The 25,821-nt window shown below is 43.9% G+C and overlaps 1 protein-coding gene across 3 annotated transcripts in view; it reads right to left on the bottom strand.

Moving 5' to 3' along the window:
- The window catches only part of GABRG3 (gamma-aminobutyric acid type A receptor subunit gamma3), a 1,146,914-nt gene that overhangs the window by 30,811 nt on the left and 1,090,282 nt on the right, over positions 1-25,821 (bottom strand). For all 3 annotated transcript variants that reach the window (XM_040425132.1, XM_040425130.1, XM_040425131.1), the window contains exon 8: positions 17,034-17,230. In XM_040425132.1, coding sequence (XP_040281066.1) covers positions 17,034-17,230 — 197 coding nt within the window. The remainder of the gene's footprint in view (positions 1-17,033; positions 17,231-25,821) is intronic.

Below are 25,821 nucleotides of genomic sequence, written 5' to 3'. Positions count from 1 at the left end.
ACTGCTCAAAAAAATAAAGGGAACACTTAAACAACACAATGTAACTCCAAGTCAATCACACTTCTGTGAAATCAAACTGTCCACTTAGGAAGCAACACTGAGTGACAATCAATTTCACATGCTGTTGTGCAAATGGGATAGACAACAGGTGGAAATTATAGGCCATTAGCAAGACACCCCCAATAAAGGAGTGGTTCTGCAGGTGGTGACCACAGACCACTTCTCAGTTCCTATGCTTCCTGGCTGATGTTTTGGTCACTTTTGAATGCTGGCGGTGCTTTCACTCTAGTGGTAGCATGAGACGGAGTCTCCAACCCACACAAGTGGCTCAGGTAGTGCAGCTTATCCAGGATGGCACATCAATGCGAGCTGTGGCAAGAAGGTTTGCTGTGTCTGTCAGCGTAGTGTCCAGAGCATGGAGGCGCTACCAGGAGACAGGCCAGTACATCAGGAGACGTGGAGGAGGCCGTAGGAGGGCAACAACCCAGCAGCAGGACCGCTACCTCCGCCTTTGTGCAAGGAGGAACAGGAGGAGCACTGCCAGAGCCCTGCAAAATGACCTCCAGCAGGCCACAAATGTGCATGTGTCTGCTCAAACGGTCAGAAACAGACTCCATGAGGGTGATATGAGGGCCCGACGTCCACAGGTGGGGGTTGTGCTTACAGGACGTTTGGCATTTGCCACAGAACACCAAGATTGGCAAATTTGCCACTGGCGTCCTGTGCTCTTAACAGATGAAAGCAGGTTCACACTGAGCACATGTGACAGACGTGACAGAGTCTGGAGACGCCGTGGAGAACGTTCTGCTGCCTGCAACATCCTCCAGCATGACCGGTTTGGCATTGGGTCAGTAATGGTGTGGGGTGGCATTTCTTTGGAGGGCCTCACAGCCCTCCATCTGCTCGCCAGAGGTAGCCTGACTGCCATTAGGTACCGAGATGAGATCCTCAGACCCCTTGTGAGACCATATGCTGGTGCGGTTGGCCCTGGGTTCCTCCTAATGCAAGACAATGCTAGACCTCATGTGGCTGAAGTGTGTCAGCAGTTCTTGCAAGACGAAGGCATTGATGCTATGGACTGGCCCGCCCGTTCCCCAGACCTGAATCCAATTGAGCACATCTGGGACAGGGACATCATGTCTCGCTCTATCCACCGTCACTTTGCACCACAGACTGTCCAGGAGTTGGCAGATGCTTTAGTCCAGGTCTGGGAGGAGATCCCTCAGGAGACCGTCTGCCACCTCATCAGGAGCATGCACAGGCGTTGTAGGGAGGTCATACAGGCACGTGGTGGCCACACACACTACTGAGCCTCATTTTTACTTGTTTTAAGGACATTACATCAAAGTTGGATAAGCCTGTAGTGTGTTTTTCCACTTTAATTTTGAGTGTGACTCCAAATCCAGACCTCCATGGGTTGAAAAATTTGATTTCCATTTTTTTATTTTTGTGTGATTTTGTTGTCAGCACATTCAACTATGTAAAGAACAAAGTATTTCAGAAGAATATTTAATTAACTCAGATCTAGGATGTGTTATTTTTGTGTTCCTTTATTTTTTTGAGCAGTGTTTTGTTTTGTGCATCTTGTTCAATCTCTGCTACATTCATAGTTAATCTGATAGTTTATACATAGACTTACTTTGCCTCAGTATTAAAGGGACAAGAGAGAAAGATACACACCAAGACCTCTGTATGAATAGAGCTGCTATATCTCATCGAACGGAAATGGTATCACAATAGATATGAATGGCAAACAAAAGTGTTCAATTGTGAAACCAAGTTCTGCCTTGGTACTAATGAAGGCTGCATCAGAGTTCACAGGAGGGCTCGAGAGTGCCTACTGCCATCATACATAGTGTGGAGACACACAAGACCAACACTAGGTGTAAAAGGTAAGGAGCACAATTAGCTATCATGTCCATTTTCTTCTGGTATTCATGTACAGAAATTTGACTAGACTTCGGTATATCCAGGATATTGTGGAATCAGTACTACTGCCTTTTTTCACTCTTTTAGGAGAAATGGTGTTCCAATAAGATAATTCATGCCCATAAAACTTCACTGCATAGAATGCTCTTCACATTATTCTTTAGAAATGTTGGCCCATATTGATAATATAGCATCTTGCAGTTGATGGAGATTTGAGGGATGCACATCCAGGGCACGAAGCTCCCGTTCCACCACATCCCAAAGATGCTCTATTGGGTTGAGATCTGGTGACTGTGGGGGCCATTTTAGTACAGTGAACTCATTGTCATGTTCAAGAAATCAATTTGAAATGAATAGAGCTTTGTGACATGGTGCATTATCCTGCTGGAAGTAGCCATCAGAGGATGGATACATGTTCTCATTCTGTTTACGCCAGATTCGGACTCTACCATTTGAATGTCTCAACAGAAATCGAGACTCCTCAGACCAGGCAACATTTTTCCAGTCTTCAACAGTCCAATTTTGGTGAGCTCGTGCAAATTGTAGCCTCTTTTTCCTATTTGTAGTGGAGATGAGTGGTACCCGGTGGGGTCTTCAGCTGTTGTAGCCCATCCGCCTCAAGGTTGTGCGTGTTGTGGCTTCACAAATGCTTTGCTGCATACCTCGGTTGTAACGAGTGGTTATTTCAGTCAACGTTGCTCTTCTATCAGCTTGAATCAGTCGGCCCATTCTGCTCTGACCTCTAACATCCACAAGGCATTTTTGCCCACAGGACTGCCGCATACTGGATGCTTTTCCTTTTTCACACCATTTTCAGAAATGGTTGTGCGTGAAAATCCCAGTAACTGAGCAGATTGTGAAATACTCAGACCGGCCCGTCTGGCACCAACAACCATGCCACACTCAAAATTGCTTAAATCACCTTTCTTTCCCATTCTGACATTCAGTTTGGAGTTCAGAAGATTGTCTTGACCAGGACCACACCCCTAAATGCATTGAAGCAACTGCCATGTGATTGGTTGACTAGATAATTGCATTAATGAGAAATAGAACAGGTGTTCCTAATAATTCTTTAGGTGAGTGTATGTATGTCCTGTTAGCCGTTCTGCGTTGATTTTACATTGTTAATTTTTTTTGGAAGGGGTGAATTAATCGGGGAAAAAAAGGAAAAATATATGTCATAATTGTCGATCAGCGGTAACGTTACAATGTACTACAGCCATTTATGGTGTGCATTAATAGGAAATATACATATGTTTTATTAGCCATTCTGCAGTGAATTTTGATTGTTATATTTTTTTGGGGGGTGTATTATTCGGAAAAAATATGCCTTATTAGCCATTCTGTAGGGAATTTACATTGTCATACAGCCATTGTTGCGCTGTTCTAATAGCAAAAATAAGTATGTGCTATTAGTCAATCTGCGGTGAATTTAAATTGTCATACAGCCATTGTTAAGGTTTATTAATAGGAAAAATAAGAACTTCTTATTAGCCATTCTGTGGTGAACTTACATGGTCATTCTGTGGTGAAATTCTTTTTGGGTGCACAAATAGGAAATCTAATTGCGTCTATTAGCCGCTCAGTGGTGAAATATTTTTGGGATACAGCTTGTTTTGTGCAAAATGCTCGGTGAATGCTGAGTTTCTTCTGTAGGGACTGAATAATCGTCTATTCGCCGTTCAGTGGCGAAATTTTTTGGGCTACAGCCTATTTTGGGGTGTACAAATAGGTTATCTAATTGTGTCTATTAGTCGTTCATTGATTACATTTTTTGGGGATACAGGCTGTTTTGGGGTGCACAAATAGAAAAACGAATTGTGTCTATTAGCCGTTCAGTGGTGAAATTTGTTTTGGCTACAGTCTGTGTTGCGCAAATTGCTCAGTGTCAGTGAATGCTGAGTTTCTTCTGTAGGGACTGAATAATCATCTATTAGCTGTTCATTGGTGACATTTTTTTGGGCTACAGACTGTTTTGGGGTGTACACATAGGAAATTGAATTGTGTCTATTAGTCGTTCAGTGGTGAAATTGTTTTGGGGATACAGCCTGTTTTGGGGTGTACAAATAGGAAATCTAATTGCGCATATTAGCTGTTTAGTGATTAAATTTTTTGGGATACAGCCTGTTTTGGGGTGTACAAATAGGAAATCTAATTGTGCCTATTAGAAGTTCAGTGGTGAAATGTTTTGGGAAAACAGCCTGTTTTGGGGTGTATTAATTTACATTTAATTTAATTCATTTATTTTATAGTATGTAAGACAGACAAGTGACAGGCCATTCAAAGGGAACGGGCAGTGGCCAAAATGATTATGTTGCTGGCAGAAGTAGCAACAGAAGAAGTGGGGATGGCAGCAGGAGTCACAGTGAGAGGCCTGATCTCCCGGTGTCATCTAGCGGTCGTGTCTTGACCAGCAACCCAGCGGTGCTTGAATGGTTGACTCAGTCTTTGACTTCATCGCAAGTGACATCAGACACCCCCAGCCAAGAGTTGGTGGGTTCTTATGACATGACGCTTAGTTAGCATGGCCCGGGAGCAGGCTCTGTGCCCCCAAGTGTCTTCAACCTGCCTCTGTCATTTTCTATTTCCTCATTGCGAGACGTATTATATTCTGTAGGCTCGGCTCTACTAAGGACAGTCAGCAGCTACTGCCCTGACAAGATCGAGAGGAGAGATTCACCACTTCCTCCAGTAGGCGGGAGAGTACTAATGATGAGAGTCACATGGTAGCAGGCACTGTGAGTGGTCAGGTTCCCAGCCCTGAGACCGTTAAGGGGAAAATCAGTGACGTGCAGGCAGTAGCGGATGATGATGATGTAGCTGGTCGCACTTGGGATCCAGGTAAAAAGGGACTTCATCATCATCATCATCAGGAGTAGAGGGTGGCAGCTTGCGTGTAAGACAGCGACTGAGTCAACAGGGTGGCAGCAGTGGGAGGTCGGGAGCCAAACATGACTGAGGTAGGCCACCCGCTTTGCAGGAGCCTACCTGTAATGGTGCAGGGGTTCACGGAGGCAGCAGTAGCAGACAGTCAGCATGAAGTGTTTGGGGGGGGAAATGCCATAATTGGTGGTGTGGCAATTTTTTGTTAGGCCGCCAGAGGAGGTGAACATGCCGATTTGCAGAATTTGTGGGCAGAAGGTGATACGTGGCCAGGGTGCCAATGTTGGCACCACAGCCTGGCATCAACACATGCAGTGTTACCATAAAGTTACCTGTGAGAACTGTGGCTTCTATGTGGTGGTCCAGCCTGCCGCATCACCCAATGGCACACACCCAATTTCATGCAGTCAAGGCTCCACCACCTCAGCTGAAGGGAGCTGTCTGTACTTGCTATCAACTGCTGGTCCTGATGCTCCTGCTCCTCGTCTTCCTACTTCTCATCAGTCATTTTGTCAGCAATCGATCACCGAAGCAATTGCCAAGAGACAACAGTATGCATGCACTTATCCAACGGCACAGAAGCTGAACGTGCTCCTGTCCAAGTTGCTGGTGCTGCAGTCCCTCCCTTTCCAAGTGGTGGACTCTGCACCTTTCAGAGAACTGATGGCTTGTGCTGAGCCGTGGTGGTGAGTCCAAAGCCAGCATTTCTTTGCGAAAAAAGCAGTATAAGCCATGCACACATATGTAGAACAGAAGAAGGGCAAGTCCTTGAGCATGTCGGTGTCTGCCAAAGTGCATGGCAGCGCCAACGTATGGAGCTATAACTATGGTCAAGGACAATATATGTCCTTTACAGCCCACTGGGTAAATGTGGTTCCTGCCCAGCCACACAAGCAACTTTGCCAGGTGATGCAGCTTCCGCCTCCACGTTCTCACGCTGTTGCTTCTGCGACAATGTCCGCCTCTGCCTCCTCATCCTCTACCGTGTCCTCAGCTTCCACTGCAGGGACAATTAACAGTGCTCCTCTAGCATACCACATGTGCAGGCATGGCTGTGTCACGCTGTTCTGCACCTAGTTTGCCTGGGCGAACAGAGTCACACAGGGGACGAACAGCTCTGCATCCTTCATCAAGAAATCAAATCTTGTCTTTCTCCTCGACAACTCAAAATTGGAACCATGGTGACCGACAACGGGAAGAACTTGGTGTCTGCGCTGCATCAAGGAGGGCTGAGCCATGCACTGTCCTGCATGGCGCACTTGTTTAATCTGATTGTCAAGAGTTCCTAAAGTATTCACCCCATCTGCAAAACATCCTGAAAATGGCTAGAAAACTGCATGCACTTTAGCCACTCGTGCACCACAAAGCACAACCTCCTTGAGCTGCAAAAGCAGAATAGCGTCCAACAACATAGGCTGATATGTGACGTTTCCACCCGTTAGAATTCCACTCTCCATATGTTGGACCGATTATTCAAACAGAGAAAGGCCATCAACGTTTTCTTGATGATTCAGGCAGACAGAGGTACTCCTCTGTGTAACTTAAATGTTAGCCAGTGGCAGCTCATGCGTGACACCTTCCGTTTGCTTAGGCCCTTTATTTGTCAGTCGCCAGGACTATGGGACGAACAACGAAATTTCACTGATTCATGTCCTGGAACAGATGCTGCTAAATCTGTCTGTCCAGGGGAAATGAGGAGACGTGTTGACTATATTTCACAGCCACCTGTGGGGGCTGAGTTAGAGGAGGTGGAGGCGGAGGATATTTGAGCAGAAGCAATGCATAGAGAAATGTTTGGTTTTTCTACACAGGTGACAGGAGAGGAGGATCAGGAGGAGAAGCAGCAGCCAAAGTAGCTACAGGGGCGGTGAGGAAGACAAGGCAGATGACCCAGACACACCGTGGCAGTATGAAGTGGAGATGGAGGCAGGGAGTCCCTCCGAGTCACTTGCGCAAATGGCCCGATGTGTGCTCAGTTGCTTGCAGGAAATCCCTGGACTAGGAGCAGGGTAAGACGACCTGTTCCTCCACAACATGGACGAACAGGAGTCTCCACCGGCCAAGCTGCAAGGAGAGGGGAACACATACAGCATATGGAGATGGCAGGTAAGTGAAACCAGTAACACACTTACCTGCCACAGACATACTGACTGGAACCCGTGCACAAGTGCTGGTGTCCACACTAACATTAACCACCTCAGCCCCCAGTGCTTAAACACCCTGAAAGACCAGGCCACTTTTTACACTTCTGACCTACACTACTTTCACCATTTATTGCTCGGTCATGCAACTTACCACCCAAATGAATTTTACCTCCTTTTCTTCTCACTAATAGAGCTTTCATTTGGTGGTATTTCATTGCTGCTGACATTTTTACTTTTTTTGTTATTAATCGAAATTTAACGATTTTTTTGCAAAAAAATGACATTTTTCACTTTCAGTTGTAAAATTTTGCAAAAAAAATGACATCCATATATAAATTTTGCTCTAAATTTATTGTTCTACATGTCTTTGATAAAAAAAAAATGTTTGGGTAAAAAAAAAATGGTTTGGGTAAAAGTTATAGCGTTTACAAACTATGGTACAAAAATGTGAATTTCCGCTTTTTGAAGCAGCTCTGACTTTCTGAACACCTGTCATGTTTCCTGAGGTTCTACAATGCCCAGACAGTACAAACACCCCACAAATGACCCCATTTCGGAAAGTACACACCCTAAGGTATTCGCTGATGGGCATAGTGAGTTCATAGAACTTTTTATTTTTTGTCACAAGTTAGCGGAAAATGATGATTTTATTTTTTTTTTTTTTTTTTCTTACAAAGTCTCATATTCCACTAACTTGTGACAAAAAATAAAAACTTCCATGAACTCACTATGCCCATCACGAAATACCTTGGGGTCTCTTCTTTCCAAAATGGGGTCACTTGTGGGGTAGTTATACTGCCCTGGCATTCTAGGGGCCCAAATGTGTGGTAAGGAGTTTGAAATCAAATTCTGTAAAAACTGACCAGTGAAATCCGAAAGGTGCTCTTTGGAATGTGGGCCCCTTTGCCCACCTAGGCTGCAAAAAAGTGTCACACATCTGGTATCTCCGTATTCAGTAGAAGTTGGGGAATGTGTTTTGGGGTGTCATTTTTCATATACCCATGCTGGGTGAGATAAATATCTTGGTCAAATGCCAACTTTGTATAAAAAAATGGGAAAAGTTGTCTTTTGCCAAGATATTTCTCTCACCCAGCATGGGTATATGTAAAAAGACACCCCAAAACACATTCCCCAACTTCTCCTGAATACGGAGATACCAGATGTGTGACACTTTTTTGCAGCCTAGGTGGGCAAAGGGGCCCATATTCCAAAGAGCACCTTTCGGATTTCACTCGTCATTTTTTACAGAATTTGATTTCAAACTCCTTACCACACATTTGGGCCCCTAGAATGCCAGGGCAGTATAACTACCCCACAAGTGACCCCATTTTGGAAAGAAGAGACCCCAAGGTATTCGCTGATGGGCATAGTGAGTTCATGGAAGTTTTTATTTTTTGTCACAAGTTAGTGGAATATGAGACTTTGTATGAAAAAAAAAAATATATTAAAAAAATCATCATTTTCCACTAACTTGTGACAAAAAATAAAAAATTCTAGGAACTCGCCATGCCCCTCACGGAATACCTTGGGGTGTCTTCTTTCCAAAATGGGGTCACTTGTGGGGTAGTTATACTGCCCTGGCATTTTCCAGGGGCCCTAATGTGTGGTAAGTAGGTAAATGACCAGTGAAATCCAAAAGGTGCTCTTTGGAATATGGGCCCCTTTGCCCACCTAGGCTGCAAAAAAGTGCCACACATGTGGTATCTCCGTACTCAGGAGAAGTTGGGGAATGTGTTTTGGGGTGTCTTTTTACATATACCCATGCTGGGTGAGAGAAATATCTTGGCAAAAGACAACTTTTCCCATTTTTTTATACAAAGTTGGCATTTGACCAAGATATTTATCTCACCCAGCATGGGTATATGTAAAATGACACCCCAAAACACATTCCCCACCTTCTCCTGAGTACGGAGATACCAGATGTGTGACACTTTTTTGCAGCCTAGGTGGGCAAAGGGGCCCATATTCCAAAGAGCACCTTTCGGATTTCACTGGTCATTTTTTACAGAATTTGATTTCAAACTCCTTACCACACATTTGGGCCCCTAAAATACCAGGGCATTATACCTACCCCACAAGTGACCCCATTTTGGAAAGAATAGACCCCAAGGTATTCGCTGATGGGCATAGTGAGTTCATGGAAGTTTTTATTTTTTGTCACAAGTTAGTGGAATATGAGACTTTGTATGAAAAAAAAAAAAAAAAAAAAAATCATCATTTTCCACTAACTTGTGACAAAAAATAAAAAATTCTAGGAACTCGCCATGCCCCTCACGGAATACCTTGGGGTGTCTTCTTTCCAAAATGGGGTCACTTGTGGGGTAGTTATACTGCCCTGGCATTTTCCAGGGGCCCTAATGTGTGGTAAGTAGGTAAATGACCAGTGAAATCCGAAAGGTGCTCTTTGGAATATGGGCCCCTTTGCCCACCTAGGCTGCAAAAAAGTGTCACACATCTGGTATCTCCGTACTCGGGAGAAGTTGGGAAATGTGTTTTGGGGTGTCATTTTACATATACCCATGCTGGGTGAGAGAAATATCTTGGCAAAAGACAACTTTTCCCATTTTTTTATACAAAGTTGGCATTTGACCAAGATATTTATCTCACCCAGCATGGGTATATGTAAAAAGACACCCCAAAACACATTCCCCAACTTCTCCTGAGTACGGCGATACCAGATGTGTGACACTTTTTTGCAGCCTAGATGCGCAAAGGGGCCCAAATTCCTTTTAGGAGGGCATTTTTAGACATTTGGATACCAGACTTCTTCTCACGCTTTGGGGCCCCTAGAATGCCAGGGCAGTATAAATACCCCACATGTGACCCCATTTTGGAAAGAAGACACCCCAAGGTATTCAATGAGGGGCATGGCGAGTTCATAGAAATTTTTTTTTTTTGGCACAAGTTAGCGGAAATTGATATTTTTTATTTTTTTCTCACAAAGTCTCCCGTTCCGCTAACTTGGGACAAAAATTTCAATCTTTCATGGACTCAATATGCCCCTCACGGAATACCTGGGGGTGTCTTCTTTCCGAAATGGGGTCACATGTGGGGTATTTATACTGCCCTGGCATTCTAGGGGCCCTAAAGCGTGAGAAGAAGTCTGGAATATAAATGTCTAAAAATTTTTACGCATTTGGATTCCGTGAGGGGTATGGTGAGTTCATGTGAGATTTTATTTTTTGTCACAAGTTAGTGGAATATGAGACTTTGTAAGAAAAAAAAATAATAATTCCGCTAACTTGGGCCAAAAAAATGTCTGAATGGAGCCTTACAGGGGGGTGATCAATGACAGGGGGGTGATCAATGACAGGGGGGTTGATCAATGACAGGGGGGTGATCAATGACAGGGGGGTTGATCAATGACAGGGGGGGTGATCAATGACAGGGGGGGTGATCAATGACAGGGGGGGTGATCAATGACAGGGGGGGTGATCAATGACAGGGGTGGTGATCAATGACAGGGGGGTGATCAGGGAGTCTATATGGGGTGATAACCACAGTCATTTATCACGCCCGTGTAAGGCTTCATTCAGACGTCCGGATGCGTTTTGCGGATCCGATCCATCCATCAGTGGATCCGTAAAAATCATGCGGACGTCTGAATGGAGCTTTACAGGGGGGTGATCAATGACAGGGGGGTAATCAATGACAGGGGGGTGATCAGGGAGTCTATATGGGGTGATCACCACAGTCATTGATCATGCCCCTGTAAGGCTTCATTCAGACGTCCGGATGCGTTTTGCGGATCCGATCCATCTATCAGTGGATCCGTAAAAATCATGCGGACGTCTGAATGGAGCTTTACAGGGGGGTAATCAATGACAGGGGGGTGATCAGGGAGTCTATATGGGGTGATAACCACAGTCATTGATCATGCCCCTGTAAGGCTTCATTCAGACGTCCGGATGCGTTTTGCGGATCCGATCCATCTATCAGTGGATCCGTAAAAATCATGCGGACGTCTGAATGGAGCTTTACAGGGGGGTGATCAATGACAGGGGGGTAATCAATGACAGGGGGGTGATCAGGGAGTCTATATGGGGTGATCACCACAGTCATTGATCATGCCCCTGTAAGGCTTCATTCAGACGTCCGGATGCGTTTTGCGGATCCGATCCATCTATCAGTGGATCCGTAAAAATCATGCGGACGTCTGAATGGAGCTTTACAGGGGGGTAATCAATGACAGGGGGGTGATCAATGACAGGGGGGTGATCAGGGAGTCTATATGGGGTGATAACCACAGTCATTGATCATGCCCCTGTAAGGCTTCATTCAGACGTCCGGATGCGTTTTGCGGATCCGATCCATCTATCAGTGGATCCGTAAAAATCATGCGGACATCTGAATGGAGCTTTACAGGGGGGTGATCAGGGAGTCTATATGGGGTGATCACCACAGTCATTGATCATGCCCCTGTAAGGCTTCATTCAGACGTCCGGATGCGTTTTGCGGATCCGATCCATCTATCAGTGGATCCGTAAAAATCATGCGGACATCTGAATGGAGCTTTACAGGGGGGTGATCAGGGAGTCTATATGGGGTGATCACCACAGTCATTGATCATGCCCCTGTAAGGCTTCATTCAGACGTCCGGATGCGTTTTGCGGATCCGATCCATCTATCAGTGGATCCGTAAAAATCATGCGGACGTCTGAATGGAGCTTTACAGGGGGGTAATCAATGACAGGGGGGTGATCAATGACAGGGGGGTGATCAGGGAGTCTATATGGGGTGATAACCACAGTCATTGATCATGCCCCTGTAAGGCTTCATTCAGACGTCCGGATGCGTTTTGCGGATCCGATCCATCTATCAGTGGATCCGTAAAAATCATGCGGACATCTGAATGGAGCTTTACAGGGGGTTGATCAATGACAGGGGGGTAATCAATGACAGGGGGGTGATCAGGGAGTCTATATGGGGTGATCAGGGGTGATTAGGGGTGATCAGGGGCTAATAAGGGGTTAATAAGTGACGGGGGGGGGTGTAGTGTAGTGTAGTGGTGCTTGGTGGGACTTTACTGAGCTACCTGTGTCCTCTGGTGGTCGATCCAAACAAATGGGACCACCAGAGGACCAGGTAGCAGGTATATTAGACGCTGTTATCAAAACAGCGTCTAATATACCTGTTAGGGGTTAAAAAAAACACATCTCCAGCCTGCCAGCGAACGATCGCCGCTGGCAGGCTGGAGATCAACTCTCTTACCTTCCGTTCCTGTGAGCGCGCGCGCCTGTGTGCGCGCGTTCACAGGAAATCTCGCGTCTCGCGAGAGGACGCGCCGGCGCGTCCAGGAGGAATGAATCAACCACCTCCAGGACGCGTCTGTGCGTACAGCGGTCCGGAGGTGGTTAAGGACACAGCACACACCACAAACCACACAGGGACCCAGGACACCTATAGCTGCAATAAACATAAGACACCATAAAAACATCTTCTATGACCACAAGGGTGGCCCTCACTGGACAGATGGAATATGCCAGGAATATAGCTCCAGCATACACCATGGCTGGAGTACCCCCCAGCTTCAGGCATCCAGCAGAGGCTAAATAGCCCAAGCAGCCACACCCACACACACATAAACCCAGTGTTAAAACACTATCAAGGGAGTTAACCCTTCCAACACCAGACAAGGGGAGGAAGCCACTTAAAGGGGAAGTGCACACACAAGCATGGAAAGCTACACGTTGCTGCAGGCAACAACATGCGTGGCAACCAAGTCACAGCAATCACCCAGAAGGCCGAGATACTGCCACCGCATGCACACACAGCAACACGTTGCCGCGGGCAACAGCAAGTGTAGCAACAGTGTCACAGCGCACACCATAGGCCGTGACAACAGGAGGGAAGGGGAACAGTAAATGGGCCTGGAAACTAGGGAAGAAACAGGTCACCTCCTAGACAACCATAATCAGGGCCCTGACTACCTATCAATATGAATAGTGTTGAGCGCGAATATTCGAATTGCGAATTTTTTTCTCGAATATCGCAATTTCGAGATTTCGCGAATATTTCGAATATCGTTCTATATATTCGCGAAATCGAATATTCGTTTTTTTTCTTTTTTTTTTATTATTATATTTTTTTCTTTCCCACTTCCCTAAAGTTGTTCTTACCTGTCCTTTGGATTCCTGGCTTCCTGGCTGCTCCAGTCAGTGGTGTTTTCAACTTACTGCTATATTCCATATTAGCTAAATTACAATCTAATCTATATGTGTATTTTACGAAATTTCGCAATAGTCGCAATTGCGATGCGAGTAATATAACACGAAATATTCGCATGAAGATTTCAACTTAGCACTGCTATACTCCATATTCTAGCCTAATATGGAATATAGCTGTGCTAAGTTAGCACTGCTATATTCCATATTAGGCTAGAATATGGAGTATAGCTGTGCTAAGTTAGCACTGCTATATTCCATATTAGGCTAGAATATGGAGTATAGCAGTGCTAAGTTGAAATCTTCATGCAAATATTTCGTGTTATATTAGTCGCATCGCAATTTCGACTTTTTCAAATGTTCTTAATATTGCTCTAACTTCGTCTTTTAGAAATTTCGTAATATTGCTCTAACTTCATCTCTTAGAATATTACGAATATTCTAAAAGACGAAGTTAGAGCAATATTACGAAATTTCGTAAAATACACATATAGATTGTAATTTAGCTAATATAGTGCTATAATCCCTTTTTTTTCTTGTAATTTTTTTTTGCCTCTTCTGAACTTAAGTTTTGTAAAATATGTACACTATTAAAAATTATTACTATAGCAGTATATTAGCTTAAATACAATCTATGTGTATTTTACGAAATTTCGTAATATTGCTCTAACTTCGTCTTTTAGAATATTACAAATATTCTAAAAGACGAAGTTAGAGCAATATTAAGAACATTTGCAAAAGTCGAAATTGCGATGCGAGTAATATAACACGAAATAGTCGCATGAAGATTTCAACTTAGCACAGCTATATTCCATCTCTATTTTGCCATCTTTATTTTTTATTTTTTAATCAAAATGGAAGAATCACTCAGAACTATAGCTCAATGATTTGAACAGTATAAAGGATTGGTCATCAAGAACGCTTGTTCCATTATTCTAGGTTAGGAATCAAAAATGTAAAACAGCTAAATTCTGTCCAGCTACTTTTCATGCACACATGTCAAAACTTGGGACTAATACTCTAAGAGAAATTCATATTTTATAAAGTGATGGTATATTGCTAGGATATGTCATTGCTTTATGATCAGTCTGACCTCTAAAACCCTCACCAGTCATGAGATTTAGCGCTACATCGTCTATACTGATTTTATCTACACAGCATTGCCCCAGTCACCTGCTGTGCAAGGAACTTCAGATAGGCTCTAAACAGTACAGTAATGCGTGCAGTACACAGTACATTAATACACAGAGTCCCCAACTGCTCTGTTTCATGAAGCCTCTAAGACACTTACTATATGGTACTCCTGGGCATACAGTATCTGGCAGATGTTCTTCCTTAGAAAAACTACTTGAGGTTTTACAGAGCCATAATATAAATAGAAAATAAATTCTGTGCATTAAATACTACTATACAAATAACAAAGATCATATGAAAATAATATCTTAGGATTTGATCATATTAGTTTTTTTTAATGGAATGCATTAGTCTTCTGTTCTGATCAGAACTGCTTTAAAAAGAAGTAAAAGCAAACTATGTTCAAGGTCAACTATTAAAATCTACTAATACTGCTTATGTTGAACTGGTTTTCTTTAAAACCCAATAAACTTGAAATACCACCTATTCCTTAATTCAAACAGAAGTCTTGTCCTTGAAATAAAATATATGGTTCAAATTAAAAGAATAAATATTAGTCGGCACAGTTCATTTAACATTAACACATATATTGCTTTTTCATCAGCCTGTCTATGACTTAAAAGTCACAAAACACTAGACCCTGAGCCGAACACTTTAATTTAAGGAAACTACCATCTATAATAGAAAAATGTTAGTTTTCTTTACTTGTGCTCTTCATCTGCCCTTATTTAGATTGTTAACATACCTTTTTCATCATCTTGCCTCTGGAACGTATTTGTAAGTCATTGGTGTCATAAAATATGGAAGCTTGAAGTTAGAGTCAAGTAAAGTTTTTACCCAATTTAAGTTTCGACAAGCATTTGAAAAACTGGCCTCAAATTCTGCAGTCATAAGAATAATGCTGGCAGGCTTGAGTTTTGCCTTTGGCAAAGAAAGAATAATGGGCAAATCGATTTTCCTAGTGTATTCCGTGGACTAGAGAATCTGCCAGTTTTGTGAATTGGGAAATCAGGACCGAATTAAGATTGACATACGAAACTAAAAGTTTAAAGATCGAATAAATCTAGAGAAAGTCACAATGTGCAACATCAAAGCTGTTCAGTAAAAGCTAAAGTTGTAACTCCAGAAAAATGCTGAAAATTCATATTTTAGATTAATTTAAAATGTTTTACAAGCACCAAATGAACGATCTCTGCTACCATCTTAAAAGGGATAGTCTTACTTCAACAAATGGTACATCATGCAATCTGTACACTTGTACACCACTGACATGTCAGTGGTGTATGGGAGTACTAATTCCGAAGTGGCCACAAACAAAACATATGCCAACTGGCCATGAAAAAAGCTGAGACTACTGTGGACGAAGCTTGATTCAGCAGACGTAGGTAATACAATGTAAAAATCTTCCAGCACACTGAGGATAAAGCTTGAAAGATTTATTTAATAAATCAATAAAAATACACCTCCCTGGATAGCACCACATTCACTGGTAATACATTTCATTTAGTATATAGATATTAATCATGGCATTGTGCGCTATACAGGCAAGAGCACACATTGGAGCAGAGAAAGTATATGGCTCCTCCTATAGGTATCAGCAAACTTTATCTGAATGTTTAGGTACAGATCTAGCAGCGGTAACACACAAACTCTTAACTCAAATTTCTTAACTCATCGCGTTATCTTGAACAAAAAGCCATTGAAAAGCAATTGCTTAACGCATTTAGTTGCATTTAGTTTAGATAACATGTCTCATAAAGCATGTGTGTTAACCCTGCTACATCCGTATTCTTTAAATGGGTTGTCTCAAGATAAGAACTTATCACCTACCCACAGGATCTGGCATAAGTGTCTGATTGGTGGGAGTTCAACCAATGAAACTACCACTGATTACAAGACTGAGCAGCCAGAGTCTATAGAGTGAATGGAGTGGCATTCATACATGGTACTACTGGTCCATTTCAACACTGCCAAATAGAAGCCAAGTATAATACTCATCTATCTCGGGAAGATTAACAGAGAGACCAAGTGCATGAATAACCTTCACTTTTCTCACTCTGGGAACTCCAGGACCCCATTTTTGTGATCAGTGGGGCTCAAAGTGGTCTGACCCCTGCCAGTGGAATTCTTATACACTATTCTGTGCATAAGGGTTAAGTCTTTATTCTCATGCAGCCTCTTTAATCTGTTCAGTATTTACAAATAAACCCAGTGCTATTTTGACACATTCTGCTCGGGATGGTCACTTTAACGTGATTCATTGTATTACTGTAATGTGTTTTTGGTGCATAAGGCTAGTTTCACACTAGCGGCACGGGAGTCCGGCAGGCTGTTCCGACAGGTGAACAGCCTGTCGGATCCGTCCTGCCACTAGTTCACGTGTGCCCCCGGACTGCCGCTCCGTCCCCATTGACTATAATAAGGGTGGGGGCGGAGTTCCAGCGGCAGCGAGGCAGCGCATGGCGAGAGGCAGCTGGACTAAAAGTACTGCATGTCGTACTTTTAGTCAGGCTGCCTCTAGCTGTGCACTGCTGTGCTGCCGCCGGAACTCCGCCCCCGCCCCCATTATAGTCAATGGGGACGGAGCTGCAGTCCGGGGGCACACATGAACTAGTGGCAGGATGGATCCGAAAGGCTGTTCACCTGCCAGAACAGCCTGCCGGACTCTGCTGCCGCTAATGTGAAAGTACGCTTAAGCTAATCAAAATAATGTTGGCTACATCTGTAAGTACGGTATCTTTTATTAACTGATAAAACTGAAAAAGCAGTTTGAACTTACAGATTTTTTCTTCTTTTTACATCTTGGCTTTTTACAGCTTGAATAATAATTAAGTGCTGCATACTCCATCAGTGCCGCAAATACAAATAAGAAACAGACTGTGACAAAAAGATCCATGGCGGTGACATATGAAACTCTTGGTAAGGACTTTCTTGCTATGGTACTTAAAGTTGTCATTGTCAATACTGTGGTGATACCTGAATCAAAAAACAAATACACTCAGTTTATAGCAGAAAAGCTCATAGAACATTGAAATACTGTATTTTCCAGGAACCTAATAATCATTAAAGCATTTTATTTCAAATGAATACATGAAATCAATTACAATGATGATTTGCAGTGTGAGTCATTCCCTGTGGATCAAGTCAATTTGCCAGAAATTATTTTGAAGTTACCTTTTAAGATGTGTCATATGTCATTTCTTCTGGAAAGAAAGCATTCACATTCACACTCAGGTTTGTATCTCATTCTTTGTTTTAACATGAATGAATCACAATAGTGGATAAAAGAAAACCTAAGTTTGGGAAGATATTACTTTCTCCTCCTGGTTACTCCTCCTGACTTTGATTTATATAAATTGAAGAGGATGCCAATGTCATATTCCTGAGTGACTGAGTGTTCTTGACATTGGTCTCTACACTACTGGGAAATTTAATGTATATGATTTTATTCAACAACACTTATTGTATCTAGAATAGAATGAAAAGTGTGTAAATATCATACATTCTACAAAAGTGACCAATGTTAATTCCTTTGTTAAAGATACTAAACAAGATATGCTATGCCTATGTGAACGGTAGAGCAGTGTTTCCCAACCAGTGTGCCTCCAGCTGTTGCAAAACTACAACTCCCAGCATGCCCGCACAGCCAAAGGCTGTCCGGGCATGCTGGGAGTTGTAGTTTTGCAACAGCTGGAGGCACACTGGTTGGGAAACACTGCGGTAGAGCACAACTGACAACAAATTGCCAATAGCTTATGAGTAGTTACATGAAGCAATATAGAAACAGATGAAGAAAGATTAATGGGTATAAAAGTTAGTAGTTGTATCCGCGCTGTCAAGTGAATCTTTTCTCTGTGTACATCAGTGCGCAGAGGCGCTGCTAGATACCTAAAGAAATCGGTTGCCTCGATTCTCAGAATTGAATAAAAATCAGAAGAAAAAGAATGGTATCAGCGCAGGAGTAAAAGAACACATGGGGTAAAATCAAGTAGCAATAATAAGTACCTGTTGTAAACGGGTATAAGTTGAAGTTGCTCCTAGTAAGTTAAATCTTCACAGTGCTCGATAGTGCAAGGTAGATAGCGAGTCTTCCTGCTCAACTTCAAAAAGTTGAAGTTGAGCAGGAAGACTCGCTATCTACCTTGCACTATCGAGCACTGTGAAGATTTAACTTACTAGGAGCAACTTCAACTTATACCTGTTTACAACAGGTACTTATTATTGCTACTTGATTTTACCCCATGTTTTCTTTTACTCCTGCGCTGATACCATACTTTTTCTTCTGATTTGAAGAAATATTAATCCTGATATCCAGAATGGAGCTGTTATTTAATTGCTTCCTATATAATGTGTGGGGATTTGCTCTGGTAGTTAGGACTAGCGGATGCAGTATAGAGGCAAAGTACACAGTTCTTGAATCAAACAGCGGTGTTTATTCACACATTGGTGTATAACAAAATGCAGATAAGGTGTATCACAAAACGCAGGTGGCTTGGTGTTTGTTCATACACAAGGAAAGTCCATAAACAATAAAAGTCACCATTTCTCCTGGGTGTTAATTCACACCCTGTTAGCAGTTTAGCCTCATCAAGTCCATAGGAGGCCTGTTCGCCTTTAGAGGGGCCTGAGTCCTCCAGCCCGGTTATCCAGCTTTTCAAAGGGAGTCTACTACAGCCTGCACTTTGGGCAGGTAACTTTCCCAGTCGGTACTGTGGATGACAATATCATCCAGGTAAGCCGAAGCGTACCCACGATGTGGTCGCAGCACAATGTCCATTAGCCTTTGGAAAGTGGAGGGGGTGCCATGCAGACCGAAGGGTAACACCATATACTGATACAGCCCCTCCGGTGTGATGAAGGCCGTTTTCTCTTTGGCAGCCTCCATTAGAGGGTACCTGCCAGTACCATTTGGTGAGGTCCAAAACAGAAAAATACCAAGCTTGTGCTAACCTCTCAATCAGCTCGTCTACACAGGGCATGGGATACACGTCAAACTTAGATACCTCGTTTAATTTTTGAAAATCGTTACAAAACTGCAACATCCTGTCCGGTTTGGGTATCAGTACTATAGGGCTGGCCCACTCACTTCTTGACTCCTCGATGATGTCTAGTGGTGATGGATGAACATCGGTTGGGACGATTTGCACATGCAATCGTGCAAAAGCGATCAAATGTTTGCAAACCGCAAGTTCGCGGCGGGCCCCATTAACTTTAATGTCAGGCGAACCTGAAAAACATTCAGGTCATATTTGCAGCCACCAAATACTTACAAGAAGTGCACAAATCATCCCACAACATAGACAATGTCATACCAGAGGGGGATCAATGGCAAAAATTTCCACAAAAAATATGTATTTTAATCAGGGGCCATTTTTATGCATCTTAAAGGGAAACTCTCAAAAATGTGCCATGCTGGAGCCTAGAAAAAATTTATTTTAGGCCACGAGAGTACAGGCCCCAAACATTAGGCATTCACCGGACAGAAAACCTCAAGTGATTATGTGGCTGGAGGTATATTAGACGGTCATTGGATATCAATTTTACTGCAGGTCAGTGGAGTACAGGCCCCAAAAATTATTCATTCAATGTACAGAAAAGAACAAGTGATTATGTGGCTGGAGGTATATTAGACGGTCATTGGATATCAATTTTACTGCAGGCCAATACAAATACATGTCAAATACATATGTTTAAAAAAACTAAAAATATTAAATTTGAATAAAAATATGGCTAACAAAATCCCCCCTCTTGAATAAACCCCAAATGATAATAGGTTGCATTTGATAACACGTGGTCGTCACAGATGTTGAATTCCTCTGAGGCCCCAACAATTAGGCATTCACCCTACAAAAAAGATCAAGTGATTATGTGGCTGGAGGTATATTAGACGGTCAATGGATATTAATTTACTGCAGGCCAGTGGACTACAGGCCCCAAAGATTATTCACTCACCATACAGAAAAGAACAATTGATATTATGGCTGGAGGTACATTAGGCGATCACCGTATAACAATTTTACTGTTGGCCAGTTAGATTACAGGCCCCAAAAATTATGCATTCACCGTACATAAAAGATCAAGTGATTATGCGGCCGGAGGTATATTAGACGGTCTATGGATATCAATTTTACAGTAGGCCAGTGGACTATAGGCCCCAAAAATTATTCATTCACTCTACAGAAAAGAACAATTGATAATGTGGCTGGAGGTACATTAGGAGTTCACCGTAAAACAATTTTACTGTTGGCCAGTTAGATTACATGCCCAAAAAATTATGCATTCACCGTATATAAAAGATCAAGTGATTATGTGGCCGGAAGTATATTAGACGGTCAATGGATATCAATTGTACTGCAGGCCAGTGGACTACAGGCCCCAAAAATTATTAATTCACTGTAAAGAAAAGAACAATTGATAATGTGGCTGGAGGTACATTAGGCGTTCACCGTATAACAATTATACTGTTGGCCAGTTAGAGGTATATTAGACGGTCAGTGGATATCAATTTTACTGCAGGCCAGTGAACTACAGACCCCAAAAATGATTCATTCGCCAGACAGAAGACAACTATATATAAATTATATTATATCTATATCACACCCCTGCCTCAATCAGTTTTTTTGGGGGGCAACTGGTATATCACACCAGTTGCAATTAGTTGTTCCAATAGCGTTTGTCCCTCTGCATAGAAGCGGTATCGAAGCAGAACCGCACACAACTGCTGCGCAATACAATTTCACTATAATATACTTTCTATGTTAGAAAGTATATTATAAGTATATCACACTCCTCAGTATGTCACTATCACCTATCGATAGCACACTTATACCAGTCCTTAAAAGGTCTTTTGTGGCCCTATTAGCTAGCATTTGGTGTCTCTAACAGTCTGTCCCTGCTCCACACAGCAACCTCTACCTACACTGGCAAAAGACTGAATGTAAAATGGTGGCCAGATTGGGTTGATTTATAGGGTAGGGGGTGTGTCCATGTGATGAAACATCTCAATTGGCTGTCCTGTCCCACCTGATGGATGTGTCATGGGTCAAAGTTCGGCACAATGCAAAATAATATGGCGCCGGCGGACATTGCCATATGTTCGCCTGTTTGGCAAACCGCGAACGAACAAAGTTCACTGCGAAATGACCGCCGGGCGACCCGCAAGGCCATCTCTAATGACGTCTAGTTGCAGCATTAGTTGTACTTCCTCAGAGATGGCCTTTCGCCGAGCCTCGGGTACCCGGTATGGTTTCAATCGGATTTTGGCCTGAGGCTAAGTGACAATGTCATGCTTGATTATGGAAGTGCGTCCAGGGATTTCTGAGAACACATCCATATTCCTGCTGACAAACTCCTTGGCCTCCTGAGTCTGATTAGAGGAGAGGCTGTCAGCAACCTTCACTGTGGCAACTGCTTCCCTTACATCAGACTTAGTGGCCGGAACCTCTCCCCCTAGAAAACTCGGCCATGGGCTATCGTCAGTACTGGTCTCCCTATCCTTCCACGGTTTAAGTTAATTCACATGGTACACTTGCTCCAGCTTCCACCGCTCTGGCTGGTGTACCTTGTAGTTTTCTTCAACAAACTTTTCGAATACCTCGTAGGGTCCCTGCCACCTAGCCAGTAACTTACTGTCCACTGTCGGTACCAGAACTAAAACCCGATCTCCTGGGTTAAAGATCCGGACCTGAGCCTGCTGATTATACACCCGACTTTGAGCTCGCTGATCTGCCTCAATATGTTCCTTTACCGGCGGCAACACGGTTTCCATACGATCATGCATCTGGGTGATGTATTAAACAACACTTTTATTATATGTTGTGGGTTGTTGCTCCCACGCCTCTTTGGCTATGTCCAACAGACCACGTGGATGTCTTCCATATAGTAGTTTGAAGGGCGAGGACCCAGTAGAGGCCTGGGGCACATCTTTCACTGCGAACATAAGATAGGGCAGAAGGAGGTCCCAGTCCTTTCCATCCTTAGCTACTACTCATTTTAACATAGTTTTTAACGTTTGATTAAACCTTTCTACTAGGCAGTCAGTTTGCAGGTGATAGACGGATGTCCGTATCTGTTTGATATTCAGCAACTTACAGAGCTCCCGCATGACCTTGGACATAAAAGGAGTCCACTAGTCAGTCAGAACCTCTTTGGGAATTCCCACTTGGGAAAACATCTCCATTAACTCTTTTGCTATGTGTTTGGCTGATGTATGTCGCAGTGGCACTGCCTCCGGGTACCAAGTGGCGTAATCCAGGACAACCAAGATGTGTTGGTGCCCCCTAGCGGATTTTGGTACTGGGCCTACAAGATCCATAGCGATTCTCTCAAATGGTAACTCGATAATTGGGAGGGGCACTAAGGGACTGCGGAACAGGTGTTGGGGGCTAGTGTTTGGCAGGTTGGGCAAGACTTACAAAAGTCATCCACCTCTCTAAAGACACTGGGCCAGTAAAACCGTTGTAGTATCCGGTCCTGTGTCTTCTGCAGTCCCAGATGACCCCCGATAACATGTTGGTGGGCTAACTATAACACAAGTTTTCGATAGGCCCCGGGCACCACCAACTGTTCAACAGGTTCACCCCGCAGCTGGTTTACCCGATATAGCATATTCTGGTGGGCCACAAAATGGGGAAACATCGACTTGGCCCCAGGTTATTGAGGTACACCATCAAGTATTACCACATTCTCCCAGGCCCGCGACAGAGTTGGGTCTTGGCGTTGGGCTGTACCGAAATTCTCCCCGGAGACAGTGAGGTCTTCCAACCCAGGACCCGGAGGCAACTCCTCCACGTCTCCCAACATTACCCTACGCGTTGTTGTATCCCACTCTTCCACCAAAGTGGCGGTTATCCCTACTGCTGGCTCTTCAGACTCAGATTCCCAGGGTTCTGGCTGTCCCTCTGAACAAGGCCAATCTCCTGGGCTTATTTCTGCCTCAGGGGTATTCTTAACTCTCACAACCGGCCATAGGGCAGGGAAAAAGTCTCTCTCTATTATGAGTTCATAGTGGAGATTTGTGGCGAGTGCCACTTCGTGGGTCCGCCTGCCGGTGGTTAGAGACACCAGCGAGGTGGGGTAGTCTTTCAAGTCTCCATAAATGCACATCACCCCAACTTTCCGGCCAGTATACTCAACGGACCGCACCAGGGTATGACCCAAGCTAGTCAACTTCCTCCCACTTCCTCCTGGCACAAGTGGTCTAGAGCCTCCGGGGTACTTGTGGCACACAGTTTCCTAGCATATAGCGATTGTCGGTAACCACAATTAGTGTCCATGGGCTCAACCCGATGAGGACATTCAGCCTTGGTGTGGCCAGGTTCCTGACACTGCCAGCAGATTAACTGGGTCCGGCCCATAGGGGGAACCTCCCGGGGGTGTTTCATTGGCTCATACCGGTAGGCCTGGGGTGGGGAGTTCTGGAGTTTGCCTGCCCTCCTCCCAAAAGAACCCCCTTGGTGGCCTCATAGTGCTCCAGGTCCACAATTTTTAGGGCATTTCTAGGAGATACCTGACCGATCCAGTGCTGGAGAGGTGGTTGCAGCGCCCTCCAGAATATGTCAACCAATAGTCTATCCAGCATAGCTGTGGGACTCAGCACATCACGCTGTAGTCACTTTTGCAAAAGGTGGAGTAAGTCATAATACTGGGGTCTCGTGGGTTCAGCCGGCTTAAACCCCTACTGATGTACCCGCTGGGCCCGGACCAACACATTCACCACCAGTCTTGCCAAAATCTCACCGTTTACCTTCGGGTAGTCAGCCACTTGATCGTCCAGCAAGTCGAAATACACCCGTTGGGACTCTGATGCTAAGAAAGGAGAGACGATCTCAGCCCACTGGTCTCGGGGCAGCTTTTCCCTGGTGGCCACTTTCTTGTACATCGCCAGGTAGGTTTCGATGTCGTCTGCGGGTGTCATCTTAGGGATCGCTGCACAGACTGCTTTCTGGGAATCGTGGACGCTTGGGGTTGCTCCTGCTGTCTGAAAAGCCATCACATGTTGTAGCAGCAACTGTTTGGTCTCTTGCTGCTGCTTATTAGTCTCCCGTTGGTGCAGGTTGGTCTCTTGCTGCTGCAAATTAGCCTCCATGAGGGCCTTCACAGCAGCCCCCATTTTGTCGTGGGGACTGGTTGAAATACAGCTGGTTTGATGTACGACATACAACTGTGCCCAAAAATATATCGACGTTCACGCCAGCCTCACTGCACTTGCCCGCATCCTCCACCAGACTAGAGGTGCACGGCCTAGGCAGGTTTTTGGTGCCAAGTGGGTTCAGCTCCTGAGGAAGTGCACAGTATTGTGCACAGAAATGCGTCCAGCCTTAGTATTTTTAACCTCCAGCCGGTGGAGCTGATGGTTGGTTGTGTATGAGCCACATCAGCTGTTCCTACCACCGGCCTGAGTGCAGCACCATTGTGAGTGTCTGCAGTGGATGGCAACGTGCACAGCCATCCCCTGACAGACTACTATATATCCAGCTCAACTTTCCTGTGGCGATTATAGCCTGTGCTGGGTATTCTGCTTGAACCAAGAGTGTTCAACCTACCTGTAGCCTTGGGTGATTTGTGGCAGTGTATACACAGCATTGCCACTTTCCACTTATGGGTTACATATACTAGTAGGGTGTTCACCTCTAGTTCAGTGGTCCAACTACTTTATACAGCCCCTGTCTGTTTTTTTTTTTTTGGTCACATTGGTCAGACATTCACTGACCACATGTGGTTTGGACCTCTGTTAACTGGGTCTGGATATTCTATGGTGTCCGCATACTGACAGATAGTGCTATTCTTGCATTGGACTGACATAGTCCTAGTAGACCCCTTTATTTCATTATCTGACCCAAGCTAGCCAACTTACTTATAGTGTTTTAGGTCACACACCTCTATATTGTTATTTTATTTGGATTACCCCAATAAAGTTTTGTTATTTTATTTTTAACGTCCCTTACCACATTTGATTTTCTCAATTACACAAGTGGACGTATACCCTTTAATCATTCAGTACGCATTTTTTTCATTGATCTTGTTAGCGTTTGCTTTGAGGAATGGCAGGCTTTCTGTCCGGCAACATTAACACTGAGCAGTGGATGGGTGATCCCAGTGAAGTTTTCTCTGAGAAGGAAATATCTATAAGTATCTATAAGCTATAAGTATCTCTTCTGCCTTTAAACAGGTCACACATGTGTACAAAAACGTTGTCAGGTCCTGGTGGGAAGTTCAGTCACTTGACATTTTCCCCCGTGGCTTGCGTAATCTCATCACCCCTGCGGCTCATCTTAGGTCCACCGAATTCATTAAGAAGTGGAAAAAATAATCTAGAGAGTCCTCTTTAAGATTTATGAAACTCCTTCTAGAGGAAGAAAAAAATGTTTTGGCAGCTGTTGAAAGTGAATTAAAGAAGGCAATTGAATGAACAAAGAAATTTAGTGCTTATTCAGACTTCGGTAAAAAGGAATCCCTCCTTCAGACATCAATTGAGAGCTATACAGCACAGTTGAAAGAAAAGAAACATACGCTGTTTAATAGGGACATTAAGGACTTTGAAGAAGGTAGGATCTTTGACTATAGTG

Source organism: Bufo bufo, chromosome 3, assembly GCF_905171765.1.
Source record: "Bufo bufo chromosome 3, aBufBuf1.1, whole genome shotgun sequence".
In the NCBI taxonomy this organism is placed as follows: Eukaryota; Metazoa; Chordata; class Amphibia; order Anura; family Bufonidae; genus Bufo; species Bufo bufo.
This window is presented reverse-complemented; position numbering and strand designations above follow the sequence as displayed.